Genomic DNA, 24,666 nt, shown 5'->3' with positions numbered 1-24,666 from the left:
CTTCCTATATTAGCATAACCATTTTCCTCTAAATAGCCCGCTGTTAATTACTGAAGTTCAATCATCACACAGACTACCTAACAGACCGTGATGCTTTCCAGGTGAAGCGAGTGTTTTCTAGTAAGCCAGTGCAAGGAGCAATGCGCTGAGATTTTTGGACTCTCTTCCTACTCCAGAACGGTGCTATGTGAAATTCCAAAGGCCGTGTAGAGAGGGATGGGAAAAGAGAGGGAATAGAGAAGACTTTGAGTCCTCCTTCCTGTTTCCTGGTGGCCTGGGGACAGGTTGCTGCTCGCCTGCTCTTTGCAGGGTCCTTGCACGCTTCTCTGCAGCGGCTGTTGCTGGCTCTTGGCAGCGCCAGGAGAGCAGGTCAGCAGGACGCGTGGCCTGAAATACACTGGCAGTGCGAGAGGGTCGCCAGGGCTTTTTTTTTTTCTTTGTTAGAGCACTTTTCTCAACATTCACCTGAGACCCTGAGCGATGTTTGGTGTCCCACCCCTTCCACTGCAAGTGCCAGAGCCTGTCAGTACAAACATCTCTTAGGAAAACTGGGACAGAGGTGCTACACCGTTCCCACAAATACTTTAAAAAACAAGGCAACCATGCAGACATACCTAGAGCAATCAAAAATTGAACAGATTCTTCTTTTTAACTGGTTGTTTGCAAGTCCAAATCTTTTCCTGAGATGAATACAAAACCTGATCGTAAGGGAGCACTGCAGAAGCCGCACGTGAAGTACGCTGTCGTCCTGGAACGGAGTGAGATGAAGTGAAAATCAGCTGGGCTTGCAAAGTTCTGCTGTTTTATGGGGTTCTTGGTTCCCTTGACATTCAGTGACAGTTAAATTTAGAGAACAACGTAAAAGGTACATGAATTTTCTCAAGTGAAGAGATTATTAGGGCATATCACTTATGTCTTTTTCTGTTCATTCATTGAATGTAGAGCCTGTTGCAGGTTTCACATTGTTATTTGATGACTAATTTCTATAAATATGTTCTCATCCACCGGTCTTTTTTAAACTATTCGTTGGAAATACTGTTGTATGTAATTAATGGCTGAAATTTGTCTCACCTGGACATCCTACAATGCTTTTATTTTCTTTTACCTGTATACGAATATAATTTTCAGATGCAAATTTGCAGTGAAACTCTTTAAGAGTGTGTATAGCATATGCACAATTAGTTGGAAATACCTCTGAAAAAAGGGATACGTTGAGGATTAGTGCTGCCGAGAGCTGTTTGCTGAAGGTCTGCGGGTGAAGTGAATGAACAGGCAGTGCAGTAGCTGCTCTCACTGAGGTGTCAGGTTTGGAATTATTTTTTTCGGTGTTCTCCCCCCCCCAAAAGTTATTCATTTTCTTGAGACCAACACACAGAGATGAATAATTTCTGTATTCGCAGTGAAGGAGTAACACATACCTTTTTTTTTTTTTTTTTGATGTCAGGAAGAAATCAGAAAGAAAACTCACCCGTTTTGCATTTCTGTTTCTAATAGGCTTTTATTTGAACGAGCAAAAAGCGCTCCTTGTTTTCCATCTTTGTCATTATGTAACATTTATCTGTATCTTCCTGGTAATGTCTAGTGCTTTTGCCACGTAATTGCTTTCAAATTATAATAGGGCAACGTTAAATATTTGACTTCTTAATACTTTCTACTTTCAGTAATGCTATCTTCCTGCTGCCTCGCACCCCCATTTCGATTCTGAATTAACAAGAAAGAAAATGCAAAATTGTTCCACACAAAGATAATTATCATAAAAATCTTTTATCCAACCCCCAGCCAAACACAGCAGACCCCTTATCACTGCAGGAATTTTGAGTAGGGCACTTGAACTCCTTTGAGATTCAAGTCTGGTAGATTAGCATGTAGATGCCACATAATTGTGTTCCCCTTGGTTTCTCTGAAAGCTATTAGGCACTGATTTATTTTTCTGTTACATTCCTGCTTTGTCCTGAGTGTTACTGATGGAACTTAAGATAGACACGTATAACCATAGATTTGACAAACAAGACATAGAGAACAGGCAGCAATTTTTTTTGTAACTGGATTTTTCTTTTCTTTTTATCCCCTTCTCCCCTGTAAGGTACTGAAGTAGTAACCTTTCCTGAAGGGCAGTATTTTCATTTGTGGTGCTTAAAGAAAGCAGAAAACTTCAATGAGAACTTGTTTTGTAGGGCAGTATTTTTATTTTTGGTGCTTAAAGGAGGACAACCCCCCCCCCCCCCCCCCCCCCCCCCAAACCTTTAATGAACCTGAAGTCTGCAAACCGGGTGTCTGATATAAAGATAGAACATAGATGCCAGGTCTTCTCAGCTGAGTCCTGAGCCTCCTTTGTTACTTGGGTCTCATTTTTGCAGGGCGATAGTCTGGCCCTTAGTCTGCGGGTCAGTTCCTCTCCCTGCAGCGGTTTTTCTTGAGGAGTCGGGTCTGTAATCTTCTAAGGTTCAGAAACGGGAATGCCGGAGGAATGGCTGTTGGATATTGATGGGATATAATCAGCTACTTTACCAGCCAGTCAGTTCTTCCTCTGTTCAACCTGTCTGAGCATTAAAATAATATTTGCAACCAGTGGCAACATCTGTAACATGTGACTACAAGGCTTTTAATCGGGTTTTTTTGTCAGTTCTCTAATTCTTCTTTTCAATGAAAATTTCTTTTTCCAAACCCAAATGTTCTGAAGCATGTGCATTTCTTTTCTTATCATCCGTCTTTTCTGCCTGTGAAAAAGCTGTTGTGTTTGGTGACAGAAGAGAAATGTTGTTGCTACTGAAGTGCAAGCCTGTACAAAATAGAGGTATGGGGTTTTTTTTCAATTCAGTGACGTGCAAGGGCTTGATCTGTAAAATCTGTGTAGCTCTGAAAGGATGCAGATGCAAAAGCAAAACATGCACGTCTCAGCTGAGCTGTCGTGTTTCTTGTATTTCTTAATAAAAGTCTGACAGGGCAGCTCCTCAGCTTGTGTAAACGTGGCTACGCCAGCTTCCACTGACTGAGGATGGTGTTCTATTGTGTGTAACTTGTGTGAGATCTGTAATTCTGCTGACAAAGGACAAGGGGAATTAGAAGCAAAATCTCTTCTTTAGCAGTTATTACTGAGGCTATTAATGTATCTCATCCATCTGTCTGCTCTGTAATCTCATAGAAAGGACAAAAATACCATTATTCTCATTGCTAACGACAGGTAGTGCTATATCGGGCTGTATACTGTGGGAGGGGGTGCTTGCGAGTTGTCCACCTTTAGCCAGGTATGTAATAAATCATTCCACATGGCTCGTTTTCCAAACTCGAAGTGGATTTCTGGTTCCTAGAGGATAGTTTGGGTGAAATAAGATGCAGTTAATCAGTAAATCTCAAACTGAAGTAGGAAGAATTTAGTATGGATTTGCAGAAGATATTTTGATGCATTTTCTCTGAAGTAAAAAAAAATTAAAATAAGAAAATCTGTTTCCTCCATTCCAAGTTTTCAGGTCTGGGGAATTCCCAGCTTGAGCGTGAGAGATGCTGGGAGTTTCATAGGAGCTTCTTAAGAGTTGACGGTACCTGGGAGGTCCCAGTCTGGAAGACGCTCACTCGCTTCTACAAAACAGCCTCTTGTGTTGAGCCAACGCTATTTACAATAGGGCGAAGAGGGGAAGCATTTGATTTGTGGGGTGAATTCGGAGGTAGGCGAACACCTTGCCAGAGCAGTTATCTGGAGTTACTGAGGGATTTACCCTGTTACTGCACAGGTCCGTGGGCTGCATGAGTCAAACCAACGTACCTCTGTAGGAGCCAGAAACAGAACAAACGTAAGGTCACGTTTATTAGTGCCGGTGACACTTTTGAATACAGCTTGACGTCTGAGACTCTGAAAACTGACCGTTGTAGCAGATAAACACTCGTTTCAGCGCGTGAGAGCTAACGTGAATTCGTTAATAATGAGGAGAGATGCACGATGAGATTATCGCTTCAGCCTGTGCAGTGCGTGTGTTCGGGACACTTGATGCTGTCGGGCTTGTCTCTTCTCGCCCGAGTTACCGATGTGCGTGCAGAGAGTTAAAAGGCACCTAAACACAGCTAATCGCATCCCTTGCCCCCCCTTACTGGCTGCTTCCACGCTAAGAATGTTTTTGGTCCATAAGCATGTGTAGATGAAAGCTTAAATTTTGCTAGGTAACGTTGCATGCTCCGTGCTGTTGTTACAAGTACAACACATCAACGAGACATACCGTGATACTACAATTGTTGGGGTTTTTTTGCCCTCATGAAAAGTAGTTTGGAATATCGTAATGGTAGGTTGTACACGGTCTCTCGATACTGCTAGGTAGTTTTTAATATCCCGATTTCCAGGTTTCCCTCCCCAGGGACATAAAACGCACGAGATACATATTGGCACTGTTCTACAAAATGCTGGCGAGCAGAATTTCTCTAAGGAGTAGAGCAGGGCCTGATCCACTTCATTGTGAGGCTGCTGATAGCAATTTCAGAGTATATGATCTGCCAGAACTCATTGAAATGGGGAAGATACGGGTATTTTCTTCCCTTAGGTCTCGTTTTTTAGTCAAAATGCCCTTTTTCCCCCAAAGCAAAATGTTGACCTGCGGGATTTTATTTCTTTTCACATCCCTCTCTCCTGCAGTTCAGGAAATCCTATACATCTCTGTGTTTTACTCATTCCTTGTGCAAATGGGATATAGTACCACTAGACGTGCTGCTTGGATGAATAGCAAGGCTTCGCTGATTGTGATACTTTCTGGTTTTAGCTGTGTTTGACTTTTTCCAGTTTGTGGGCATGTCGATACTTTCCGTGTAGGTGTGGACCACTTTGGGTTTCATCTGCCTACATAGCTTGCCGTAGCAGCTTATGGGATCTTGTCTTTCATAGTCACCACAGAAGCAAGTCGCAGGCTCCCCGGCGTGCAGGGGCACGGGTCGAAAACCACAGCCCGAGTTTAAATAGGCTGTATTGAGAGAAACGGAGAAAGGAGATTATTGCCCGAGTGCAAGCGGGGAAGCGGTGGTCTCTGGGTGCGACACTGCCTGTGTTTGTACTCGTGTCACACTTTTAACAAAATGAACCCTCATCTATATAAAACACAATTTCAGGCCTGAAAGCACAGCCTAAGTGGTTGTAATTGTGCAAAACTTCGGGCAGACAAGTCCGTGGGGTACTTTAAACCAAGGGTTTTGCAAACGGCGGCAGGCAGAGAAGCGCCACGAAGCCGCGCACGCCGCCCGCCCCTTACCCCGTGGTCCCCCTTCCCCGGAGCAGCAGCGCTTGGGGATGGATCGGCTCCGTCACAACGTTGGCTTTTGGCTGCATCTCCTAGAAAGGATATTTCCACTCTTCCCTCTGAGCTAATGCGTTTTACCACAGGCTTTCCTTTTGCAAGTAAAGTTATCAGAAAAAGAGAACAAAACCTAATCCGAAACAGAGCCCCGGAGTCCAGAGGAAGAGGGTAGAGGAGGACAGGGAAATGCGGCACCAGTGACTAAGTGGTGGCTGGAAAGCTTCTGTTTCGAGCTGGCTGCTGGGTGGAGAAACCCGGAGCTATCCCGACTCCCTCGCAGAGGTCATTCTCCTGGAAAATTTACAGCTCTGAGCTGATTGTTTGGCTTGGCACTGTGGTCAGGATGCTGCCTTGTAAACTTAATAATAGCTGCCCTCTTTTTAATTTGTTTGACCTTGACTACAATAATTTATTACGTGCATTAGATCTTTTTTTTTTTTTTTAAAGAAAAAAACAAACCGGCACAACAACAAAGAATTTGGCTCCCTTTTCTTTCTTCCATGGTAGTCTGGTTTTGAACTCCTCGGGTTTGATGGTGCACTGTGCTTCTGCAGTTGTGCGGGACAAGTTAAGAGGATAACATTAGAGAGACATTTCTTAGAAAGGAGCTTCTCCAGGTTTGTGCTATGGCAATTTGCTTTTTCTGGTGTCTGTCTTCACAAGTATGGTTGGTTCCTTTTTTCCCTGGCAGCCCTTTTTGAGGAAAAGCTCCTTTGTATTTTCAAAAAACCTCATTGCAAACAAGCACAATAGTCCAGAAGTAGCCCCGGTATTTTGTGTATCTGCTAATTCTTGTCGGTCTTGACGTCTCAGCAGAGGCCAGGACACAAAGAAAACAAGATCTCTCCTGGTTGTGTGATTTATTTTTTTTTTCTTAATGCTTAAAGTGAAAGCAGTCTGCCAGCACAGCCTGCCTTGGTTTCTCTCTCCTCTCGCTTGCAAATTTCCTCTTGGTTCGTTTGTTTGTCTGATAGATCCTCACAGAACTTTACATTTTCTTTATCAGCCCAGTGTTGGGTAAAATCATTTACTTGTTTGAGTGTCCTGATCCACAAGCCAAAATCACCCCTTCTGTCTGTTGCAGAAGAGCACACGTTTCGCTGCGAGGACTGTGATGAACTTTTTCAGTCGAAGCTCGACCTGCGGCGACACAAGAAGTACGCCTGCAACGCTGTCAGCTCCCTGTACGAGACCTTGAATGACGAGATCAAGCAAGAAGGCCTTGGAGATGGACAGGTCTATGAGTGCAAAGACTGTGAGAGGATGTTCCCCAATAAATACAGGTACTGGAGAACTGCCAGACCCTCCTCTGGTCTGCCCCTCGCCGTTCCTCCCGCACAGCCCTGTCCAATGGTGGGAAACGTGGGACTGAGGTGGGAGCTGGGCGGCTCAGGACAGCTCCGGGGATAGAACTTTCCTTTCTCCATAGGGTTCAGGAGGGTCGTTTTTAGGATCCTTCAATGTCGTTAGCTGTTGGGCAGCGTTTTATTTCACCTTGATTTCATAGACTGTGGTGCTTTTCATTACTTGTCAGTAGAAGCAGCCACAGATTATTGGCAATATCAAGTTTAAGTTGTTGTTTTCTGAGTACCCTGGGACTTTTTCAGGGCTGTGATAGACCTGGGTAGTCTCTCTGCAGTCACTGCTCCCAGGTGATCTGGTTCGGAGGGAGAACAGTGGCGTTGCGTTCTGCCAGTATTTGCACGAAGACTTCTTTTATATGTCATTCTCGGTCATTTGAGATCAGTGGGTATAAAGAGAGGTTGTTATACTAAGAACTCTTAACATGGTCCTGAGCTCCTATTTGATCTTGCAGAAGCGATTAAAAAAATTCTATTCCAATCACATTTTATTTTTTTTAATGCTCACGAAAACATTTTGTGTTCACCAAGCACTTCTGTAATAGTAATGCGAAAAGGAAAAAAAGAAGATGGAATATTCTCCATCTCATATTTTTATTTGCAGTAGTTATTCAATGATTATTATAAGGCAACTCTAAATAGGAATTGAACTTTGTTTTAAAAAGAAAAATTCTTTCTCCCAATAAATTTTAACTGAAAATTTCTATCTTTCAACCATAATGTGATAGTAATCAAATGCAGCTTTAAAGCAGAGATCTCTGAGATTTCTGATTCACTTCCAACGTGAAACTCAAAGGGTTAAATATCAGGAGCCAGTTTTAAAAAGTTGAGGGGGTTTTTTAATCATTTTAAGATTGTCTTTATTTGCATCCTGAGCCATTAGCTCCTGGGCTGCATTTTCAAGGTTTTCTCCACAGCATAAGAGCTAGAGTCTTACCTGTTTGCTGGAGGCTGAGGTTCTCACGTACTCATTTCAGTTGACTTCTTAGATCAACAAGCACCACACATAGCAAGATTTGAAATAAAACTATGAGAACTGGCAATCCTGTCATGTACTGTGTAAGCGCAGCAAAAATGTTGAGCTTAATGCCAATATAAGGCCTGTTTCATTTCAGCTAAAAATCTAAAAAGATGATGTTCACCAGCATTAGTCATTTTGAACTTAATTATAGTGTTACTTTCAGATCTTTTATCTACGTGGGGAAGTGAAGAAAAAACGTATTTTAAAAATGTAGAGAAAGGTGAAACGTAAAGAACATTCCACTAGTTTATCTGTATTGAAAAGAGCTTGGCTCTTGGCTGTGCTGTGGGCGTTTTAGAAGCTGGTAATAGATACTGTGATACAGCGATATCTGTGTAGTGGTTCTCTTAGCACAGTTTGATGTCTTTATTCCTCACCTTGTGTTTCTACGTTGGCTACTTTTGATTAGATACTAGGAGGCTGCAATTTTCTTATTTTTTTACCTGACAAGAAAAGGAGAACTTCCTTTAAATGTTTTAAATATTATGATTTTTAGTAGAAATTCCAGTTCTTTTATCTCTCTAGCTGCATTAGAAACTTTCTCCTCTTTAGCTGCCAGCACTCAGTAGGTTTTGTCTTAATTTAGGAAATACGCTTTTGAAATGCGCGTGTCGTCCTCCTCTTGGCAACATCTGCGTATTTCCAGCTTCCCTTGGGTACCCGGGGTGGCACCGTGTCCGTTTTGGAGGGGATAAGAGCAGCAGAAAGATTTTAAGTCCCTTTCTCCCTTTAGCGATTACTTGTCCGTGTGGGTAAGATGTTCAGAGTCATCTGGTGAAGCCAGTTCCAGGTATTGACATGATGTGGCTGAGTTAAGGTCCCAGTTTCCTGTGACTTCGTGGGGGAAGTGGGTAAGACGGACCTTGATTCCGTGTCAGGCTTGACTCGCTCTGGGGCACATCTCCACGGCGAGCATTGCTGGCGCAAGCGCTGCTCTAAAGCGTGGGCAGGTCCAAGGGACGAACGAGTGGCTTGTTCAAAGTCAGATCAAAAACCTCTGGAAGGGCCAAGGACAGAACACTAATTTTACAAGCCCTGATGTATTTTCTCCTGTAGAGGAGATTCTTCACTCCTAACTGTTACTTTACAGACCTCGTAATTAAGAAGGAAACATGGCAGAACATTTACCTGTTACCAGTGTGGTCAACGCTGCTGAACATCTCAAGCTAGAGGCAGAAGTCCATATGTGTGCTAGCATGGATTTCCAATTTTCAGCACCCCTCGGTGCTTTTCAAGGAATTTCCAACTGAATTCCAATGGAGATACTTCAGGTCACCAGCCACAGACCTCTCTGCTCAGAAAACGGAGTTGTGATGGGGCTCCTGGGCTCAGTGGCTGCGTTGCCTTTTAGACCATTGATTCCAAATATTTGGGTTGGGTTTTTTCTAAGCAAATAATAGGAAATAATTTTTTTTCGACAGAGGAAAGATAGAGTCAGCAACATCACCATTCAGTGTACCGCACACTGACGGGTTTAGCAGGGCTGGGAGAGAATGTCCGCATCTATCCCTCCCCCACCAATCTGCTGCATTTTTGTGTACTGAGAAAGCACAAAACACAGAATATTATCCAGTCAGCGTACCTAGACGGTCTTACAATTTTTCAGAAGTTAATACAGATCAAATCAAGAGTGCCACTGGGGAACTGAAATTGAGCATTTAGCAGCTGACTAAATAAATAAATGTTTTGCTAATCCCAGTAGGTACTTCCCTCTAAACAGCATATTAGTTTGTCCATATTTGCTCTAAATAAACTCATAAATCACAGTTAACAGGAACGTATTTTTGTATATGTATATGAAAGGTATATATTTCTTTGTATGTGTAAAAAATTTTGTAGTGTTAAGAACACCATTTCTTTAGCAAAAATGAATATCGCTTCTTTAAAATCAGTGGATTGGCAGTTTATAAAGGGACACGTTCATGAATATTAACTATCTGACTTGAGGAAGAGGAGGTTCTTCAAGGGAGTAGCGGGCTGGTGGCAGCCTAGATTCCTGTGCAGAGCTGCCAGGCAGGTTGCAGTCCCCACCAAGCCCGCTTGTGATGGAGCCACCTTCTTTCTGCCCTTCTTCTGTGCCAGCAAGTGCCCCTCAGGGCACAAAGATTTCAGTGCCAGTGAATTGTCAGTGCAATCAGCCTTTTCCACTGGGAATTTAAAGGACTCCAGTGCTGGGTCCGTCCTGCTCCAGCACTGAGCAGGCGGGTGCCTGCTGGTGCCAGGGTGCCTGTGGCGTGCAGCCCCCGGGGGATGCGGGTCCCCGTAGAGCAGTATGTGAGGCTGAGTCCATTCCTAGGTCTCTGACGCCCTCGGGCTCCATGGAAATGCCCAGGGATTATCTGCTTGAAGTTGTCTTGTAGCGTTTAATGAAGAGTGGCAGGTTTTCCAGTAGTGTTTAGTTTTAATGTTCCTATAAAAAATATAGCCGTGCTTTAAAGTTCCATAGGAACGGTTTAATGTCAATCTGTAGGGGATTTCAGGCAATAGTAGATTTCACGTAAGTTTGTCCTTCATCAGAAGTCATGGTGAGGAGGAGTATTTGTAACTCCTGTTAAACTACACTGCAGGCAGCAAAGGACACAGATTTTCTTCCTTTGTTTCTGAGGACTGGCCGGAGAGGTGCAGGATTTCCAGCCGGCTGAGGACGTTTTACAGCACTCGGTCTCCAACAGAAGGGTTCCCCAGGCTCCGCGCCTGCCCCGCTGCCGCCGGCAGTGCCTTCCCCGGCCGTCACACCCGGGTCGGTGGCCCAGCAGCGTTGATGCTCGGGGACGGTACTTGGGCAAGGGGAAAGAGAGCACCCCGTGCGTTCCTCTGAGAAGCCGTCCCTGCTGTGGCCCTGTTCCAGCAGCCACTTTGGTTTGCCATCATCCTCCTGGTTTGGGAGAGGCTGCCAGTTGGCAGAAGTTGAAATTGCCGAGTTAAGTAATAAAAGATGTCTGACATTTAGAAGTGAAACGTGTTTGCACCTTATCGTGTTTCTTTCCAATGTTAAGTTGCTGTGTTCTGGGAAGCTGTGGGCTTTGTGCCCACGAAAACGGCAACATGATAGTCTCAGCAGCAGCAGCTAATATCTTGTCTTTCCCTGTGGGGATGCTGTAGAAGTCTTGATCACAAAGTGCTCATTTTTCCTGTCAGGAACCTGCAGGGCCAGGTCAGGTTTTACCTTCCTTTTCCCCCTTATAAACAGACTCAGGTATTTAATAAGAAACATCATAAAACGCAGCAACGTTTTGAGGCAGAATAGGGCAGCTTCCCTCTGTGAAATAAATGCCAGAAAAAAAAAAAATGGTACGAGTGTGTCACTGCGCCTCTCACGGTCGATGCGCTGCTCACCTCCTTTTCCCAAAGGCTTTCGCAGTCGCGCTCTGCGGCAGCAGTTAGTTCTGGAAACCCCCCAGACCCCTGGGCTCGCAGCCTGTCTCTCTATCGCCATCTCCGATCACCTCTCTCGGTTTCAAACCTCCCTGATACAGGGCAGGAGTTCTGTAACAGTATATGCCCTGGCAGGCAGTGCCCGGTTCAGGTGGGCGCTCGGAGTTGGGCTCCGTTCGCTGCCGGCGCGGGCGGTGGGCTGCCGCTGGCCATGCCCGGTCAGCCTGTCTCTCTTCCCCAGCCTGGAGCAGCACATGGTAATCCACACCGAGGAGAGGGAGTACAAGTGCGACCAGTGTCCCAAGGCTTTCAACTGGAAATCCAACCTGATTCGTCACCAAATGTCTCACGACAGTGGGAAACGGTTTGAATGTGAAAACTGTGTTAAGGTACGGTGCAGGGCACGGTGGCAGCTTTGCCTGGGAGAGGGTGCTGAGACCTGGGGGAAGGGGTCCGGAGGACGGGTGACCTGCACCAGCGCGGTTCAGTGGCCCGGCCGTGGTGCGGTAACACAAGCAGAGCGGTGTGCTCAGCTGGCCCCGGCACGTCAGCTTGGGTGTGGAGCTCAGCCTTGCGCCGAGCAGGTCGCCTTCGGCCTTTCCCCAGGTATGGGAGAGCCTGCCGGGGTGGGGGGGGAGCGCTGTGCCGGGCAGATGTGGGTAAGCAAACAGCTGGTAAACTGCGAGCACCGCACATGTGGGAGAACGGCTCAGCCCGGCTCGGGTCGTTAACTGTTTGCTGCGGTAGGTGAACGTCCTGCACTACTCATCCCAGGAGCCGCGGTGTCAACAAACCAAAAAAAAAACCAGCCAAGCTTGTCACGTGTATACGCTCTTCTCCCTACTGCTTTGTTTCCCCTCCCTCAAGGCGTTCTCTCTTTCAGGTGTTTACCGACCCCAGCAACCTCCAGCGGCACATCCGTTCCCAGCACGTTGGCGCGCGGGCCCATGCCTGCCCGGACTGCGGCAAAACCTTTGCCACCTCGTCTGGCCTCAAACAGCACAAGCACATTCACAGCACTGTCAAACCTTTCATATGTAAGTTGTCACGGCCATCACAGAGCTCTGGCTTTCGCTATAATTGCACGTATCCTGCGGGGGCCCCCCAGTACTAGCTGTCCCTCTGTGAGCCGCCGCTGTAATTTTATAGGTCAGAGCACAAGATGAAATTCCGCAGCGATTTTTTTTTTTTTTTTTTTTGCATGCTCCCTGTTTTTTCAGTAAACATTCATGGCAGTTTTTGACTTTCTTGACAAGTTAAAAGCTGAGACTCTCAGCAGTCCCGGCGATGCCATTTTCTCATATCTTTTCTTTCTCTCTTCTTTTTTTCCTTAATAATTTTTGAATGTTCATGTTGGTGACATAAATAAATAGCTGGCACAGCCTGATCGAAATGTTTTTTCAGGGGTGTCTAACATCCCGTAGCCATTGTAAAGAATTTGGAATAGTCACAGGAGTCAAAGGAGAAGAAGGTGATTTTTAAAAGGAGTTTTTTCCTTCTTTATTTACTGCATGTTTCATCTAGACAATGCTTGGAAGCCAAATAAATAGCAGATTACCCGTGTCCTTAGCGCTCTCTTTAGTGGAGTATTTCCAAAAGGGCATTTTCCCTTGAGAGCCATTCATCTCATCTCTTGTCATTCTCAGTGTTGTATATTTTTTTAATTGACACGGCACCTATTGGATTTTGATAACTGTGCGGAAAAGTGGACTGTGTCACAACAAAGCTATAGGAGCTTTAGGGACTACTTCCTGACACTGCTCAGACGGCGCAGTTCAAGCACAGAACGGGATCTGTGTTTGATTCCAGGCTTTGATGTTACGGTAGGGAAGCCACTGAACCCACTCCTGCCTTTTTTTCCCCAATTGGTATAATGGGAACAGTATGCAAGAGTATCCTGGGAGACTCGTTTCATTAATGTGTTCTGAGATAATCAGATGGGTGTTGGTGGAGGAAGAAAAAATGCTCTTATTGCTCATTTTGATGCAATCTTTCATTTGACGACGGGCACATGAAAGAGATAATTTGAATCTCGTAGTACTGCTGCACTGAGATGAATGATTTCTTCTCATAATCTCCTCACTCTCACTTCATAAGAATTAGGGAGTTGTCAGTCTAAATCAGCGTGTAAAACAACTCGGGACTGATTCTGCCTGGTTCAGATGTGCCAGGTGGAGTCACCTGCGCGAATGTGGAATCCATTAGCAACTTCGGGGGAGCCGCGAGGCGGGATTCACCGGGAGGTTTTTCTTTCCTGTTCAAGGGAAGAAAAGGGTTTCTGTGTGTGCGTGTGTGTGTGTGTGTGTGTTGGGGGGTGGTTTGTTTTTTACAATATTATACTTGGCTTTAAAAGAATCCCCAGACTGTAACTTTATAGTTGCAGAACACAGAACAGCAAAAGAGGACAGTACAGGCAGAGTTACTAAATTGCATAACTGGAGACTTAAACAAAAATTTTCCAGTTGTCCTTATTTTAGAATGATGATGTGAGCTCTCATACCTGTCGCACTTTTCTTTAGGGAATTTTGTGCAGCATCGTATGTATCTAGCAACTCTTCCTGGGGTGGAAAATGGAAGAAAGGAACCTGATTCCCTTGGAAGACTTTGCCTTTGTTATCCTTAGTCTTCTCATAAAGTTTTGCTGCATGGGAACACTATAACTTCTTTTTTCTAAATCTGTGAATGTGTACAATGGAAATAACGCAAACCCCCGAACGCCTGTTGAGCCAGTGAAAACTGACAGAAGGTGCACTCTGTTGTGACACAGTCTGCTTAAGCAGATAAGCCATTTATTACAAACTTGTATCTTCTAAACCACAATACAGCATCCCTTGGCACATGGCAAGGGACGTGGTTAAAATCAGAAAGAGGTCATTTTGTTCTGGAAAGAAAGATATACAAACATCTTTTAAAGAAATCCACCCAAACGTGACATTTCTTCAGATATTATTAGCAATTTGAGAGGGAGCTTACTCATGGTATCCTTGCACGTGGAAGTATTTGCACCTGCCTGCTGATTTGGGCACGCAGAGCTCCCGCAACCCTAAAGACGCTGGCTTTGCATAGAGAAGCAGGACAAGAAAAATGCTCGCCCACTCTAGACCGAGGGCCGCGCAGTTGACGGAGCATCGCGTCCAAGAGAGGCAGCAGCGAAGCGGCTGTCCCGTCTTCGGCTTCCCTGCGCTTGGCAGGGATGGCACGTTGCTGGCAGCAGCGAAGCAGGGAACAGCCCGGAGACGCAGAACTAGTTTGTGGGACTTGTGTGTTGTGCGGATGCTGATGCATCCCTCTGCTTAAATTTCTATAGAAACGGAGATTGTTGTGTCTGTTAGCTTTATGGAAAATGAATTGAGTAGTGTTTCCTTTAAGAAGTCTGTTTAGATATTTTTTAAGAAAACATTTCAAGTAAAAAAAAAAAATATGAATAAACCCTTTCTTTGAAAGTCTAAGGTAGCTAAAATAATACATGCAACAGCCATAAAACTATGTATACAGTAATAGTAGTTCAGAAGAACTGACACAGGTTTTTAAGGCGTGCTTGCCAAAAACTAGGGATTGCTCTAGCGTACTCAAAAAGCTGTTACTCAAACACTGCAGCTCTTCTCCTTCTGTTTGCGTGTCCTTTGCAGCTCCTTGCTGTATCTGGGTCCAAAGCAGAAAGGCTGAAATACTGAATACTGTGTGAGGAAAGATGCTTCATATTAAATTTCTAGTGCAGTCAGAAACTAGGCAGAGCAGACCCATCAGTGACAGTCACTGAGTTTTGGGGTGCTTGTGTGAACTGCAATGTCAAATTTGTTAAACTTCAATCATCTTTGCTTTGAATTTCAGTAGAAAGGGCTTCCCCTTACATTTTCAGAGCTGCCGGTCAAATATTCTCCTGGCAGTCATTTGATATTCAAGCACTGATGTAAATCCTAGGGATTTAGAAAAAAATACAGGGAAAGTCACGCTTGCATGTACCTGTCAGTAGAAATTGGGAGGGAGGAAGGACGGACGGACGCTGAGGTGGAGGACTGGGTGTCAGGAGAATTTGGATTCGGGTCCTTGCCTGCCCAACTCCGAACAATGTACTTTCCCTCTCTTTGTCTCAGTTTCCATGTTTATGAAACGGTGATAACAGCAGTTCTCCGGTGAAAGAAGTGTGTTAATTCACTAAGAATTAGAATTTATTCCTATGTTGAAAGAGGCATCAGATAATAAAAAGTTACAGTATTTTGATATACAGCAAAGTTTGGGTGGGATTTTTTTCTTACTTTGCCCTGTTCCTTCCACACCAGCAAAGTCTGTAGGTGAAAGAGGTCATAAAAATTCACATTTTGAAAGCTTGGTATTTACAGGTCGTTAAAGAAAATGCTGATGTAGCATTGACTTACAGCATTGCTAGGGTGTCTCTTACTAATTTAACAAATACAAGATCTCGCCCCGCTTCTAGCTGAACTGAGGCCTGGCTGGCAAAGTATTTATAGAACATCCCTATGGAGTGGTTACTTACTATTAATGGCATTAAAGAAAGGGTAGGTTTGATTAAATGAGGCAATGTCTTTCTCCCTTCAGCTTTCAGTGCTCCCTGCCGCGCCAGAACTACAGGGAAAGCAGACCAGCTAATATAAATAGATATAATAATTACAATGCATGATTATCTTCATTCAAAATTAAAAGAAAAAAGTTTGAGCAGGAGTAGCACATCCCTCAGATTTCTGTAGAGTCGCTTGATGAGAGATTCACGAGGAAGGGGGTTATTGAAAGGGAAATAACCGGTGGCTGCTGTGAGTCCGGCCCGGGCGATGGCCGGGATGCAAGCGGAGCGTTGCTTGCTGCCCGCCCGCTCCCTCTCGCCTCTCTTCCCGCGTCCTCAGCCAGGATTCCCGGGGCTGCCTCTTCCTTCGTGAAACGTAGCCAGGATCGCAGCCCGGTGAGGCCGAGTCCTGTATAACCATTTCAGGACGGAGATGGCTGTTCCCGCGTGCTTGCAAACCAAGGAGACCGGCTGGCCTCGTTAGCCTGATTTCATGCGGGGGGAGCTGACGCACAGAGGAACTACACGGTGTGCCGAAAGTACGGGGGGAGGCCTTGGCAGGAGAAACGCGGGGCCGGGTTTCTGGAGGTCCAGGCCGGCGTGTAGCCATAGCTGCGTTTTACCTCCTGTGTCCCCGGGGAGCGGGGATGGCCGGGCAGGGCGGAGGGGTGGGGACGGTGGTGAAGCTCCGGAGGAATTCCCTGCCGCTTCCTGTTAATTTCATATCGCTTTTGTTGTTGGTTTCTGTTGATGCTTTAGGTGAGGTCTGTCACAAATCCTACACGCAGTTCTCCAACCTCTGCCGTCACAAGCGGATGCACGCGGACTGTCGCACCCAGATCAAATGCAAGGACTGCGGCCAGATGTTCAGCACTACCTCCTCTCTCAACAAACACCGGCGCTTCTGCGAGGGCAAGAACCATTACAACCCGGGGGGCATTTTTGCCCCCGGCCTCCCCCTGACGCCCACGTCCATGATGGACAAATCCAAGCCCTCTCCCAACCTCAATCATGCCAGCCTGGGGTTTAACGATTATTTTCCATCCCGCCCGCACCCGGGGGGTCTTCCGTTCTCACCTGCCCCCCCAGCGTTTCCCGCCCTCACTCCGGGATTCCCAGGGATTTTCCCACCCTCTCTATACCCCAGGCCCCCCTTGTTACCACCCACGCAACTGCTCAAAAGTCCCCTCAACCACACTCAAGACGCAAAGCTTCCAAGCCCCCTTGGGAACCCGGCACTTCCTCTGATCTCTGCAGTGAGCAACAGCAACCAGGCCACGGCAGGAGAGGAGAAATGTGAAAGCAGCCTGGAAAACTCCTACCTGGAGAAGCTCAAAGCCAGGAACAGTGACATGTCTGATGGCAGTGACTTTGAGGATGTCAATACAACCACAGGCACGGATCTGGACACCACTACTGGCACCGGTTCTGATCTGGACAGTGATGCAGAGAGCGACAGGGACAAAACAAAAGATAAGAGCAAACAAATTGAGAGCAAGCCAGATTTCGTCAGCAGCTCTGTGTCTGCAAGTTCCACCAACAACACGAGCGAGATCCCTCTCTTCTATTCTCAGCATTCCTTCTTTCCTCCCCCCGAAGAGCACCTGCTGCCTGCCACGGGAGCAGCTAATGACTCGATTAAAGCCATCGCCTCCATTGCAGAGAAATATTTTGGGCCTGGCTTTATGGGGATGCAGGAGAAAAAGATGGGTTCGCTCCCCTATCATTCCATGTTCCCTTTTCAGTTCCTCCCCAATTTCCCCCATTCACTCTACCCTTTTACGGAGCGGACCCTCAATCACAACTTGCTGGTCAAGGCAGAACCAAAGTCACCCAGGGACCTCCACAAAGTAGGCAGCACCAGCTCAGAGTCGCCCTTCGATCTCACCACAAAGCCAAAAGAGATTAAGCCAATCTTGCCGCCACCCAAGGTCCTGCCAGCCCCATCCTCAGGGGAAGAACAGCCACTGGATCTGAGCATTGGCAACCGCATCCGAGCCAGTCAGAACGGAGGGAGAGAGCCACGGAAAAACCACATTTATGGGGAAAGGAAGCTAATGGCAAGTGAAGTCTTACCCAAGATTTCCCAGTCTCAACTGCCTCAGCAGCCATCCCTGCATTACGCTAAGCCATCACCCTTTTTCATGGACCCCATATACAGGTATTAACATACCCTGCCTTAAGCGTTTCCTCCTACGAGCTAATTTGCTAGCTGACATCGCAGCTTGAGGCAGATTGGGATGTAGGGTGTTTAGAAAGGGCAGTGAAAGTCTGCTGCTGTCGACTGTGCTTCTGTTTCCTTTGTCACAGCACGCTGAATTTCCTGAATCGAAAGCGAATATTTGAAAGGAGTACTCATAATCAATATGTATAAAGAACACACCCTTATTTTGATAAAGAAGCAACTTGACCTATTTAAGGACTCTCCCACGAGCCAACACTAAGATGGCACTTCTGCTGGGGAAATTCCAGAGGTTTGATTCGATAAGAATGCAGAGTTCAGATGCCTCGGAGCCCGGGCTCTCATGGCTTGGGAATGAGTCAGGAGCCCTGGGAGCCTGGAAATGCAGCTCTCCCACTGACTTACTTGCTGGCCTTTTGTGAGCCACTTCACCTTTCTTCCTCCCTACCCCCTCTTTCTTTCTAATTCCTTTTCTTAGAGTTTTTCAGTTCATAGGAACTGCTGTTGTGGACCCAGCCTTTTGAAACGTTTTTAAGTCTGGGGTAACAAGGACGGTGTAAATATGTGGTAGCGTGCTATTATCCACATCGCTGCCCGATACACATCTTGCAGAGCAATCTGTCTGAGAAGATAACGAGGGTTTTCTGGTTTCACTTGAAATGCATGGGTTTTGAGGAAGGCCCGATTTGTTATGTCATGCCTAGAACAAGCTGAACGCGTTAGGCGTGTGTAAAGCAGACTGGATGAAGTTACCCAAATGGCAGTTAAACTTCCAGAAAGAATTAATGCAGAAGACGATGTAAAGGGAAGACTTGAGTCTCTTGTTGGGGGAGAGATTTTTATAAAACCTGTTTCTAAAGGAAAATGATTTTAAGCTTTAAGGCAAGGGTGCCAGTAAGTTTGCGTATTACCCATCCGGGCACTGGCACTGCCTTCGTTCCCTTCCTGCCGCGGATGAGATGCGTTTGTCCCGTAGCAAATACCATTTGCTTGTGTTTAGCAAAGTGTGGTGAAAAGAGGGATCCCAAACCGGTTCGATTTAGACGTTAACAAGGCAATTGATTCTCCCTTAGGACAGGATGCTGCTTCACCGTCCCTTTCGGTACGCGGGTTTGGCCCAGAGGGCTCCTGGATTCGGTCCCTAATTGAACAGCCCGTTCCTGGACGCGAGTGGTTTGTTCTTGCGTTACCTGAGCTGGATGCGGGTCCTGTGCTGCAGGGTCGCGTAGTGAGCCTGGCTGCGCTCCGGCCTGCCGGAAAGTTAACGGATACGCTGCAGAAGCCGGTGTTGGCTTAGCGCTGGAAAGGCTCAGCGTCACCGCAGAGCGATTATGTCAGCGCTGGGATGGTTCGCTTGAGGGTTCAAAGGACTGCGAACAACAACGGGTGGTGTGGCCTTCGCTGCCGGCTGGAAGAGCAGGCCAGGAGAACGGCACCCGTGTCACTGCCTTGCTGCTATTGTACGGTTGATAACTGTGGGAAAAAATGATGTCAATGTCTAGCCCGGCCAAAGAACTGTCAGCTGAGATGAGGATTAGTGAGCCCTCGTTGCTTGCTGTTAAGAAAGCGTCTCTCGCTTTGCCAGCACTCTCAGGGTTGATGCCGTGTTGCTTGCTTACATGCTTACCATCTGTGATGGAAACGGCTACATCACAACCCGGGACGTGTAATGTATTCTGTCTGGGACCCACCGTGGCCATCTCCTCCTGGAAAAATAAGTAATGATGTAAATAGTCCGGCATTTATTTTTGTAAAAAGTACTTCTGGAAAAAAATAAATAAATGGGATAGAAAGGCAAAAGCTTCGGCTTAGCTTAGGATCCTGCCACCTCTGGGCATTCTCAGTAGGAATGTTAAAATAACACGGGTTGAAAAAGCCGCTGCCAATTAAAATAGCAGCCTCGGGAAAACCGTAAAGGTCCAGAAGACAGATGGAAGTGAAGGATGGGGGCATCGTTTGTTGCATTCCACGGGATGCATATAGTTTTAGTAATATATTAAAATAGAAAGGCAGTGGCGGAGTTGCTTGCGAATCAGACTTCTGATGTAATGAGCTAAACAGCAGAGCTTCCAAGTCCCAGCTTAAAAAATATGGAAATATTTTGTTTCTAAACTTCTCTTTATCAGACTCTCTCACATCATTTGGCTCCTTCATTTTTCTCCCAAAGGCCACTTAAATCCTTGACATTTTCTCCTGGTGATATAATTTAATGCAGCCAGACAGCCTGAAATCAGTGCAGTTTTTAGCTCAGCCTCGTTAAGGTAACGTTCTCAGGCACTGGCCTGAAAAGATCAGCTTAATCCTCTGGTCACTGCGGAGTTCAGCTCTGACGAGGAAGTCTGTACGCGCTTGTTGCGTTCTCGTTGCCCGACGCTGGGCGATGGTAAAGCCGCGTGAAACGCTGTCGCTTCGCTAAGGCTTCGGGTGTCTGATGCAGGTGGGGCTGTCCCCCGAGACGCCTGCTGCCGAGGTCCAGGGGGGTCCCCTGGGCATCGCGCCTGGTTTCGGCACGTCACAGAGGGTAAAGCTTGGCTGGTCGGCGTGTTCCTTGCTGCGGTTTACGGCTTTACCTGCGTCGGGGCGAAACTTTTTACGTGTTGTTTTACAGATTGCTGTTTGCCCGTAAAAACACGTACCTTCCAAAGCACAGTAATTACGACTGCATTTCAAACCCAGCTCTTCTCTTTTCTCCTACCTAAGAAAAATTAAATGCAGATTAAATACAGTTCACTAAATAGCACTCTGCATGACTCTTCTTTTAAACTCTTTGGTAATTTGATCCACACACCAATCAGCTGAAATGCAGCAAAATAATTTGCTCTCATTTATGCTGGACTAATGTAGTTAAAATTACTCTTACTATTGGATTTCTGCTGGTTTAGCTGAGATGGACTCGATTCCGGTAATTTAAAGATGCAGCTGCGTTTATTAGAGTTACTTTCATAACACTTTTTTCCCATAGAGGACATTTCTGTTTTTCTTTTTGGGTGATTCCACACCACAGTTGCCCTGCTAGTAGAATATGTTGTGAAAGAAAAGCCGAGATTTTCAAAAACAGGAGCCTCACTTCAGGATCGTTTCTGCCTAGTGAAGTGCCTAAGCGTGGAATATTCGAAGGGACCAAAGTGACGTCGGAAGAACTCGTGTTCCTAAGTCACTTCAGAAATCTCCCACCAGTTCCTAACTTTTTAAATTGTTGTCCGCATATAAACTCGATGCAAATTATACCTCAGCTGCAAGGGAGGAAATAAATATGGAACACCTAAGGATTTCAGCACACTTGGGGCTGCAAAGTCTGGCACAGTGTTAACTCTTAAGATAAAGACAGGTTTTTTCCATGCAGCGGCTGCCTGCTGCGGACTCTAGAGCTTCTCCCACTTAAATGTTGCTTTTGCTGTAAATGTAGTTTTTTTGGTGACACTTCACAACAGCAGAGACTTACAAACCACTATAGCAGAGGCATTAGTTCTCACATAGAAAGATCAAAATGTTTTCTTAGTCATCAGTCTGATGGCTAAAAAAATATTGCCCAAAGGAGGGGCTCTGTTTTCATATCGCTTCCAGTGCCTTTTGCGGGGTAACTTGTGGGTCATAATTTGTGGTATCCAGTAGAAGGGGAAGTCAGACATTTGTGTCAATAGGAGCAAAGCCTGACATATAGAATGTAAACGCCTCTGCGAATGGTTTGGCTGTTTCTTTGCTGCCTGTAGCCCTGGAAGGTATGTAACCCTCTGTGTTGTTGTCCAGCAGGGTGGAGAAGCGGAAGGTGACAGACCCTGTGGGTGCCCTAAAGGAGAAGTACCTGCGACCCTCCCCGCTGCTTTTTCACCCCCAGGTAAACGCAGGGAAGTTCTAATGCAGTGTTGATTGAATGCCAAGGAGTTTGAGATGGAGCTGGAGACTCCACTGTTTTCCACCAGTTACTTTCAAATACTTCTCATTTCATTCCCAGTCGGAGGATGGTGGCAGTTCTGCCTTGCTGTTTCTGTCGCGTTAACAGGAGAGCAGGGAGGAGGTCTGGACACCTCGCGTGGTCTGACCAACTCCCCTTTTGCAGGCCAGAATACCTACATCATTTTTTCTTTGGGCACACCGGATGCAGTCGTTGGCAGTAGTGCAAAGTGGAGAAGGATTGTTCAGCATCCAAGCAGTGGCGTTTTATACCTGCCTGCTGTTTCCTTGTGCCATCTAGAAAGCGTGAAAGTGCAGGGCAGCGGAGGATCAGAGTTCAGTTCTGCCTGCCCCGAAAGGCGATGGGTCGCTTGGTGGAGAACTTGTATTCTCTCCTTCCTGCACAGCTGCTCGAGTCTCTGCTCTTCTGACAACTCGCGGACATTTGCTCCCTCTGCATCTCCTTTGGGTCTGAGTCACTGCAGAGCAATGGGAAACGCTGCCGGACAGCTTTCCCATTTGGCAGGGGAGCGGGAATGCCAGCCCGTCGGGCTCTTACCCCAGAGTGTTTGAAAGGCACATCTAAGTCCAGTGCTACCAAGACTATTCACGAGCATCAACCCCAGCTTACAAACCCCCTTATCTTAAAAGCCATAGCTGAACTCCGCAAGAAGTGATGTCACTCCTTGCCCTTAGGATTCCTTGCCCCAGAATGATAATGCAGCGAGTTCTGCCGCACGCTGCCCAACATCCTCTCCAGTGTGACGGTCGCCGGCTATCCTCCATCTCCCCTGCTGCGAGCGCAGGCTGGGAGCTGAGCCCTGTGCTCGTTATTGTGCTCTCCTTCATATTCACATGCATTGTTCTCCTCTGATAATGTTTCCCACCTTAGATAAATAACTTGCAGGTTTGTGAAAGCTGGATCCTGGTTGCTTTCACAGCTAAACTTAGTTCCCTCATTGTTTCGCATCAGCCTCAGAGTTTGGTTAATAACTTCCCCCGATTTTTCCTTCATACAGGCTGGATAATGGTGACAGGCTGGCCAGGAACATCCTGTGTTTGTGTGAGTTAGAATAGTGGGGATATCTGCCTGTAAAGAATCTGATAGCAGGGAGGAGCTAGTGTGGCAAAGCAACCCAACAAGACGATGAGAAACGTACAGACCCTGAGTAGGAGCAAGCATTGGGTGGAAGGTTATTAACATTGTTCCTGAAATCCTGACCACGTCCTCTTCCCATGGCAATGAAAAGATGTGGAAGGTCTGGTTATCTCTAATAGCTTATCACATAGAATAGCCTAAAATTTACAATCGCTCGAGCCCGAAACTTCCTGATAACTAGTTTGTAATAAAGCGGGTTGCTGTGTAAAGATCACTTGATCTAGAGAGTCGCCGTTCCCATGCTATGTAATCAATGGGGTATTTCAAATACGGTGCAAGAAGACAGGTCAGTTGTTGAAGAACATGTGAGATTTTGGCTACTGGATCCCCACCCGATACGATCCTGGACCTTTTCCTAAGAAATTCTGTTTTCAGGGGCTCCTGCTTCTGTCTTCTTCGTTAGGACCAGCGTTCCTATACTGGGTCAATTAGAGGCACGCTCTGCATGTTCTCTTTCTCTCACGCTAAGCACGAGTCTGGTCTCAGCCTTTCCTTCTGCGAATAATTCCCCAGCTCGCACAGAGGGCCCCGGGTAGGATGTGATTAAGCCAAAAGATGTGATAAAGGCTGAGGTGCTTTCTTTCGCAAAATGAATTTGAGGCAACTTTTATTTCTTAGCCAGTTGTTGACAGTAGTTTCTCTGCTCTGATGGGAGTTATTCTTACATTGTCTATTTTAAGTGAAACTCTGGACAACATAAATAAATGGTGTAACTTTTTGATAACTTAATGGAAAACCTTTTCTCACCTGTTAAGTTTCTTTTCTTCTCCCCTTCTTTTTTATTATAACCAGGCGGTTGTTCCCTAAATAGCAAAGTGCCTTTACCACTGGAGAGGCTATGGCCGGTGTTTAGAATTTTAAAATAAGCCTACGGCTATCAAGCCAGCAAACATCTCTGACTAAGTGCCTAAAGAACAGGGCACAACAAAAGATATCTCCAGGTACTCCAGCAAAGGGCTGAGTGGCATAGCTCTGAAAGATCCGGATAGCATTTTAACATGATGGTTTTGTTACATGACTGGCAGCTGGGGCAGAGCTTTTGCTGTAAATGATCAAGTAACCTTTTCAAGTGGCTGGCGCTAAGTATTACTTACTATTTATCATGGGCTGGGAGCCTCCAACTAAGGGGCTGTGGATCTATTATCGAGAAATGGGTTTTACTACTCCTCTTTTTTACAGCTTATGAATGGTTGTCAGCCTTCCACAATGTATTCTTTGGTGATTAAGACAACTTTTTTTTATAGTCATACATTTTAAACAATATCTTGGCTCTCTTCCCTCCCCCGAGCCCAGTTTAATAAAGTGTAAACGTGCAAAAGGTCAGCCCTTCCTGTACAATAGAGCATCTAGTTTTGATATATGGCTTCCTACTGCCTTCCGCTCGCTCGCTATCCCCCCGGCTCTCGGGCTGACTCTCCATTCAGGCTCCCGCTCCCCCCAGCGCTCCCTTCTTTCCCGGTGATGTCATCTGCAGCGAGGAGGCAGCTTTATTGCTGCCTTGTTTGGTTTATCCCTGTTTTCTGCTCGCTATCTTGAAAGTGCTCTCCGGAGTGCATAAAATTGAACATTGGAGATGTCAGCGCAGTTCTCCGAGTCGTGTTTCTCTCTTGGATTTGGATTTCCTGTTTTGCTCTAATGAAAGTAAAAGTGGTTTCCTTTAGGTGGGATTTTTTATGCGTATCCTTTTTTTTTTTGCACACAGGCCGACTTTTTTCTTTCCATTTTTGTTTTCCCCTTCTCCTCTGTCTTCAGGTTTTTCCCTTTCTCCCACTTTCTGGTGTGGTTTTTGATCCAGTGTGTACGTGAGAACGTGGCCATTGCTGAGCCACACAAGCTAAAGCTGATAAAGGCACCCAGAAACCTCTCATGCAGCGTCCCATCCCTAGAC

General features: G+C 46.1%; 1 protein-coding gene across 6 annotated transcripts in view; it reads left to right on the top strand.

Annotated features, from left to right (window-relative positions):
• The window catches only part of PRDM16 (PR/SET domain 16), a 341,803-nt gene that overhangs the window by 299,166 nt on the left and 17,971 nt on the right, over positions 1 to 24,666 (top strand). For 4 of the 6 annotated variants that reach the window (XM_075773535.1, XM_075773533.1, XM_075773537.1 and 1 more), the window contains 5 exons: positions 6,355 to 6,553; positions 11,269 to 11,416; positions 11,911 to 12,064; positions 16,306 to 17,707; positions 21,476 to 21,563. In XM_075773535.1, coding sequence (XP_075629650.1) covers positions 6,355 to 6,553; positions 11,269 to 11,416; positions 11,911 to 12,064; positions 16,306 to 17,707; positions 21,476 to 21,563 — 1,991 coding nt within the window. The remainder of the gene's footprint in view (positions 1 to 6,354; positions 6,554 to 11,268; positions 11,417 to 11,910; positions 12,065 to 16,305; positions 17,708 to 21,475; positions 21,564 to 24,666) is intronic. The other 2 variants (XM_075773536.1, XM_075773534.1) reach the window with 1 other exon arrangement.

This window comes from Balearica regulorum, chromosome 21 (genome assembly GCF_011004875.1).
Source record: "Balearica regulorum gibbericeps isolate bBalReg1 chromosome 21, bBalReg1.pri, whole genome shotgun sequence".
NCBI lineage: Eukaryota > Metazoa > Chordata > Aves > Gruiformes > Gruidae > Balearica > Balearica regulorum.
Note: the sequence above shows the minus strand (reverse complement) of the source record. Positions and strands in the feature narration are given on the sequence as shown.